The sequence below is a fragment of the Lolium rigidum genome, chromosome 3 (assembly GCF_022539505.1).
Source record: "Lolium rigidum isolate FL_2022 chromosome 3, APGP_CSIRO_Lrig_0.1, whole genome shotgun sequence".
NCBI classification, from domain to species: domain Eukaryota; kingdom Viridiplantae; phylum Streptophyta; class Magnoliopsida; order Poales; family Poaceae; genus Lolium; species Lolium rigidum.
Genome location: NC_061510.1, coordinates 237770065 through 237777669, shown reverse-complemented (window position 1 = coordinate 237777669; position 7605 = coordinate 237770065). Strand labels below are relative to the sequence as shown.

At 40.1% G+C, this 7605-nt stretch overlaps 1 protein-coding gene across 2 annotated transcripts; it reads right to left on the bottom strand.

Moving 5' to 3' along the window:
* Positions 1-650: 650 nt before the first annotated feature.
* LOC124699161 lies at positions 651-4153 on the bottom strand. 2 transcript variants are annotated; one of them, XM_047231508.1, is made up of 2 exons: positions 2877-4153; positions 651-776 (listed from the first exon to the last, which is right to left on the bottom strand). In XM_047231508.1, exons 1-2 carry the CDS (start codon positions 4147-4149, stop codon positions 742-744), a joined length of 1308 nt encoding a protein of 435 aa, XP_047087464.1. In that variant the 5' UTR covers positions 4150-4153; the 3' UTR covers positions 651-741. The 2 variants fall into 2 exon arrangements, with proteins under 2 accessions (XP_047087464.1, XP_047087463.1); XM_047231507.1 differs by lacking the exon at positions 651-776 and adding an exon at positions 959-1336.
* Positions 4154-7605: the final 3452 nt, after the last annotated feature.

Below are 7605 nucleotides of genomic sequence, written 5' to 3'. Positions count from 1 at the left end.
TAAAAAAATAATATATAGCATGACTATGTTACTACTCCATGATACTACCCATTATAGAGATAGTAGTAGTTGTGGTACGATAGAAACAACTTGAGTATTTGTGGTACAATATAAACATGAGATGATCGAGAAGCATCTTTACAAATAAAAAATGTTTCCATTACAAAAACCCTCAGTACTATGCACTACTATATTGTTATCCCACAAAACTTCAGCATAAGGCTCTAGCATAGAGCAGAAGGATCTTTAGGAAGCAACATTCAGATAATGAAAGGTAAATAGTATCAGGCACTAAAAGTACATTTCGTTTATAATGCATGCAAGTTGAAGAAAAGCCAACTATTTACAATAGGTTGTAAGCATCTATTCTTTGCCCAAAAAGGTAGGCATCTAGTTGTAACACCCCAGATTTTCAAACTATGTGGAGTGCTACTACACAAATCTATTTACATTCGTTTTGATGAAAAACTCTAACTTTCGGCAACACCATCTTTGTTTATAGGGATAAACATGACAACGATAACAGAAAAAAAGTATAAGACTAGTGTCGTTAACTTAAATAAATATCCATTTAAAATATATAGTGCATAACCACTCCACAATCATTTGGGCTAGAGAAGCCAAAGCCTCACATGTAAGAGACTCCAAAGCTATTGCTAAATGACTAATGATAATACAGGAGTTATTTAGTATGAATATCTAATATATGTAGTGCAGATGTGTGCATCCAAATGTGTGTCGCTAATCCCTCCCATGCATGTCGTTATGAGGAGCACCTGAAAACCAAATAGAACAACAAAGGAAAAGCAAGAGTGAGTAAAATATACTCAGCAAGTACAATTTAGAGCATCAAGAACCAATAAGCATCCAGCAATGAGAACACACTCTTTGACCGAAATAACGAGAATTAGTAGTTCTTTATAATCACCGGTATAACTCTCTCTAGCGAGCGTCCCGGATTATCCACATGATGCTTTAAACCACCGACGATATCGGATTGAACACATGTGGCGTCCTCACCGTCCTAGCTCAAGCCCACCGGATTATTCACACAATGCCTTAAACCACCGCCAATTATCGGATTGGACATGTGTGACGTCCTCACCGTCCTGGCTTTCGGAATTAAATATAACAATCGAGTCTTGTATATCGATAGAATCACATAATAGAACACAAAATAACACCGAGGTGAATAGGTTATCAAATCAGAAAAGTATTGAATAGCATCCAAGCACACACAACAGCCAAATCAAATAAAATAAAGGGCTCGTCATGCACTTGCCTCAGATTTGATGTTCAACCAAACAACTACTTCTGGTACCCGGACCTCCAAAACCTGTGATTTAAAATCAGGTTCAGAAACTGTTCTAAAAGGAACGGTCGGTCTTATTACTAATTCTGTCCTGGAGCTGGAACCAAAAATACTGAAACCATCTGTGTTAATTATTGGAAAGGAGCTCTCAAACTGATCAATTGAATCCTTCCATTAAACGGGCGCTTGCGGTTACAGCAAAACAAGTACTAGTACGTACTAGTTAAACAATCCAGTTCAGATAATCGATGCACCTACTAGTACTAGTATTGACTACTGATTGGAATGAGGGGATGCTAGCTGATGTGACTATTTGCAAGGATCTCGTACCAGAAGATTTAGTTGAGGCGGGTCAGGCTACAAATCGAACCATCGGAAACACGTTGCCGGAGGGAGGATCTACATACCTGGCAGCAACCCGGCAGCAACGGACGAGGCCGAACGGATGCACGCGATGGCGACCAGGATGCCCGCACTGCAGCAGCAACGGGCGGCAGACCACGGACGAACCCTAGGCGACTGTGGCGGCGTCGCCTGGGTGTTGGGGAGCGTTTTGTTTAGGTTGAGGACAGGGCCAAGTCCATCTGTATCTTTTTTTATAGTTTCTCCCTTTATTTATTCAACCCAATACAGAGTTCAAGTTTATATTCTTTTAATTCCAGAATTATCCAATGGACATTATTTAACAAAGCCCTAGATATTCATTTAAATTCCGTTTAGCAGAAATTTATACTCGCTTCGATCAACTCGATGAGACAAAACCAACCCTGATCTTGGATTTTCCATGCAGCTTATGGTTCAAAAAGTCAAATTTTGGTCAACTATAAGGATGGAGGTCAAAATTAACATTTAGGAATATCCGGGTATTACATTCTCTACCCGTTCAAAAGAATTCGCCCTCGAATTCACTGACTCTCACTCACGACTTGCACAAACTGGAACAGAAGAAAAAACCATATATCCATCTCGACTCCATTGCTGTATACTATCTTTCCACGTTTTCCTTTTAGGACCCAAATTCACTCTCCATGAGTACTGCCCTAGAACATGACGTTTGTTCATCCTTAAGGTATCTCCTATGCATGGCAATGATTTGCTCATCTAATGGTGGTGCACCATACCATATATGGTCTAGGCTGGGTATCACCAGCTCTCCGGTAAATTAAACGTATGGGCACACATTGACTCACCACTCCAACATAACGAGAGAGAATAATAAGAGTAGTCGGAATGGGGGCCAGTCCATCACGCACTCAAACTATTATCTTCGTACGTGAATAGGTGAATCAGAAACCCAGGAATCTGCCACCCTCACTCACATGACAAGAAAAAAAAATATTTTGTTTGGGGGCACAAACTAGGTTCGGGTAAAGCATATCATTATGATAGAGGAATTTTCCACATGGCACATCTAAAGCATATGCTTAGAGGGTCAAACCTACAAAAAAATTGAGACGGGCCTTTTTTTTCCGTGATACATTGCCTTTTAAACAAAGGCGGTAAGAAGTAATAAGCTGCACTATAATCGGAAGAACTAACAAAGGGCATAAACCAAAAGGTGTACCTGAGGCCCCATTAGCGCGAGATGGAGTCTTAGATGCCATGTAAACGCCAGATGGTATGGGAGTAGAATAACCCCCAGGGAATTGTTGTGGCTGTTGAGGAACTAGTGTTGGAGCAGGTAACGCCAGTGGAACATGTGGAACAGGGAGGGGAGTTGCGGACCAAACATAGCCCGGGGGTAAAGGAGTGTATGGTGCTGTAACAAATGGAGGAGTTGTCATCATCTGGAGTGATGCCTGAGAGGATCTACCTGGATTGGCTTCATATAGAGGATTTGAAGGAACTCGTGAGGAAGAGTTATCCTTCTTCCAGTTAATGATTGAGTTTGGGTTTCGCCGACAAACAATACTCTTGTGTCCAGTCTTACTACAGTGGTCACAATTCCCTGAAAAGTTACACTCAGCGGCACGGTGATTTTCTCCACACTTGTAGCATACCATACCATGTCCAGGATCTGACCATACGTTCAATGTTAAAGGAGAAAACTGTTGATTCTCTTGAACAATCCTTGACTTTCTAAACTGGAATGGCCTAGTGGATCCACTCTCATTAGGATAACTCCTCTTATGATCACCACCAGCCCTATTGTTGGTACCACCAGTACGAGCTGCTTCTGTCTCTGTGAGCTGATATTGTAACTCCAACCCTCTAGCCTGCTCAACCACCGTAAAATAATCATTTGGTCGATTCGCCCCCATGACATGTCGGTATTCTGAACTAAGCCCTTCAAAGAATCTCCTGGCTTTTTCACATTCATTATGGTTAATATGTTCTACAAAGTGAACAATCTTACTAAACTCAGTCTCGTACTCATCTACTGTCTTGTCGCCTTGCTTGATATTCCTTAAGGCAACATCCATTTTCTCCTTGAATGAAGTTGGGTAATACTTTCTAGTGAACTGCTTAACGAAAACATCCCAAGTAAGCTGTCCATGAGCCGGTGACCATGATGCACGAACTCCTTCCCACCAATCATCAGCCAGACCTTTCAACTGGAAAGCCACATAGACAACTCTATCCTCTAGCGTCATTACAGATGCATCCATGTATTTCTCCATTGTGCGGAGCCAGCTTGCAGCATCCATTGGTGTCCCTGATCCATCAAATTTGTCCAACTTCATATCCAGCCACTTGGTGAGCGTCATGGTTGAAGCACCTTGTCCATCAGTATTACCAGATTGGCTCACTTCCTCATCTTCACGATGACTATGCTCCTCTGCACGGCCATTGCGGCCAGCACGGCCTCGAGCCCGACCTCGACGTCTCGGCGGCATAACTATGCAAGAAATTACCAATAACCAATAAAGAAAACCAAAAACATCCAATCATCTACATCCTTACTCAAAAGGATAAGATAAACAAGTAAAAATAAAATCTATGGAAACATAAATGAGATGCATGTCCGGCCCATGAACCCCATCCTATTGTGCACAGTGTGTCAAATTTTAATTTGTTAGTTTATTAGTCAAATTTTAATTTTTTTTGAAACCATAAATCGGTTTTTTTTTAATTATGAGTAGAACATGTTGCAACCTATTTCAGAGATCTAAAACCTAGGCTCTGATACCAACTGTAACGCCCCAGATTTCTGAACTATCTGGAGTGCTACTACACAAATCTAGTTACACTCGTTTTGATGAAAAACTCTAACTTTCGGCAACATCTTCTTTGTTTATAGAGATAAACATGAAAATGGTAACACAAGATAGTATAAAACTAGTATCGGCAACTTAAAATAACATTCGTTCAAAATATATAGTGCATAACGACTCCACAAGAATTTGGGACTAGAGCGGCCAAAGGCTCACATACGTGATCATATAAGAGACTCCAAAACTATTTCTAAGAGTCTAATGATAATACAGGAGTTATTTAGTATGAATATCTAATATATGTAGTGCAGATGTGTGCATCCAAGTGTGTGTCGCTAATCCCTCCCATGCATGTTGTTATGAGGAGCACCTGAAAACCAAATAGAACAACAAAGGAAAAGCAAGGGTGAGTAAAATATACTCAGCAAGTACAATTTAGAGCATCAAGAACCAATAAGCCTCCAGCAATGAGAAACGCACTCTTTGACCGAAATAACGAGAATTAGTAGTTCTTTATAATCACCGGTATAACTCTCCCTAGCGAGCGTCCCGGATTATCCACATGATGCTTTAAACCACCGACGATATCGGATTGAACACATGTGGCGTCCTCACCGTCCTAGCTCAAGCCCACCGGATTATTCACACAATGCCTTAAACCACCGCCAATTATCGGATTGGACATGTGTGACGTCCTCACCGTCCTGGCTTTCGGAATTAAATATAACAATCGAGTCTTGTATATCGATAGAATCACATAATAGAACACAAAATAACACCGAGGTGAATAGGTTATCAAATCAGAAAAGTATTGAATAGCATCCAAGCACACACAACAGCCAAATCAAATAAAATAAAGGGCTCGTCATGCACTTGCCTCAGATTTGATGTTCAACCAAACAACTACTTCTGGTACCCGGACCTCCAAAACCTGTGATTTAAAATCAGGTTCAGAAACTGTTCTAAAAGGAACGGTCGGTCTTATTACTAATTCTGTCCTGGAGCTGGAACCAAAAATACTGAAACCATCTGTGTTAATTATTGGAAAGGAGCTCTCAAACTGATCAATTGAATCCTTCCATTAAACGGGCGCTTGCGGTTACAGCAAAACAAGTACTAGTACGTACTAGTTAAACAATCCAGTTCAGATAATCGATGCACCTACTAGTACTAGTATTGACTACTGATTGGAATGAGGGGATGCTAGCTGATGTGACTATTTGCAAGGATCTCGTACCAGAAGATTTAGTTGAGGCGGGTCAGGCTACAAATCGAACCATCGGAAACACGTTGCCGGAGGGAGGATCTACATACCTGGCAGCAACCCGGCAGCAACGGACGAGGCCGAACGGATGCACGCGATGGCGACCAGGATGCCCGCACTGCAGCAGCAACGGGCGGCAGACCACGGACGAACCCTAGGCGACTGTGGCGGCGTCGCCTGGGTGTTGGGGAGCGTTTTGTTTAGGTTGAGGACAGGGCCAAGTCCATCTGTATCTTTTTATAGTTTCTCCCTTTATTTATTCAACCCAATACAGAGTTCAAGTTTATATTCTTTTAATTCCAGAATTATCCAATGGACATTATTTAACAAAGCCCTAGATATTCATTTAAATTCCGTTTAGCAGAAATTTATACTCGCTTCGATCAACTCGATGAGACAAAACCAACCCTGATCTTGGATTTTCCATGCAGCTTATGGTTCAAAAAGTCAAATTTTGGTCAACTATAAGGATGGAGGTCAAAATTAACATTTAGGAATATCCGGGTATTACAGATATATAATACCAGCTTCAAGAAGTTTTAATACCTCATTCCTTACCACCTCCTTCATCTTCGGAATTAGACGACGCTGATGTTCAACAACAGGCTTCGCATCATCTTCCATATTAATGGCGTGTTGGCAAATAGAGGGAGAAATCCCCTTCAAGTCATCAAGAGTATAGCCAATAGCACCTCGGTGTTTCTTCAATATTTGCAATAATCTTTCTTCTTCAAACTCTGTAAGCTTAGAACTAATAATAACATGATATATTTTCTTATCATCAATATGAGCATATTTAAGATTATCAGGCAAAGGCTTTAAATCAAAAACAGGATCTTCCTTTGGTGGCGTTGTTGTACCCAAATCTTCCACCGGTAAATCATGCTTGAGAATAGGTTGGCGAAGAAAAATCTCCTCAAGCTCATCTCTTTCTTTCCTAAAAACTTCACTCTCGCTATTCTCCAAATGTTGCTGCAAAGGATTATTAGGAACAAGAACAATAGATGCACACTGCTCCATCTTAAAATCATCACTAGGCAAATCAGCTTTATAAGGAGTTTTGGTAAATTTAGAGAAGTTAAACTCATAAGATTCACCAGCAAATTTAGTCAAAATTTTCTCTTTCTTGCAATCTATAATAGCTCCACAAGTATTTAGAAAAGGTCTACCAAAAATGATAGGACAATAATCACTAGCAACGAGAACCAAGTACCAAAAAGTCAGCAGGATATTTAATCTTACCACATAGAACTTCCACATCTCGAACAATACCAATTGGAGAAATAGTTTCTCTATTAGCCAGCTGAATAACCACATCAATATCTTCAAGTTCACAAGAACCAATTTCGTGCAATATCTCCGTGTAAAGCTCATAAGGTATAGCACTAACACTTGCACCAATATCACATAAACCATAATAGCAATGATCACCAATTCTAACAGATAGCATAGGAACACTAACTTGTTTGGGTTTATTAGGATGTGAAACAATATTAGAAGCATCTTCACGGAAAATAATATGATCATCCTCTACATTTTCGAGTCACAAGATCTTTAACTATTGCAACAGCAGGTTCAACTTTTATTTGTTCTTCGGGTTCTATAGGTTTCTTTTCACTTTTATGAACCGCACTATTTATAACGAGTACTCCTTCATTTTAGCAGGGAAAGGAGTTTTTTCAATATAAGCTTCAGGAATAACATGATCAGCAGTTTCAACTACAACACATTTATTAATAGATGAATCAATTTTATCTTTATACGGTTCATGATACTTGTCAAAATTCTTCTTTGGCAATTCATAATGAGAGGCAAAAGCTTTATAAAGATTTGCAGCAACTTGAGAATCAAGACCATATGTAGCACTCATATTA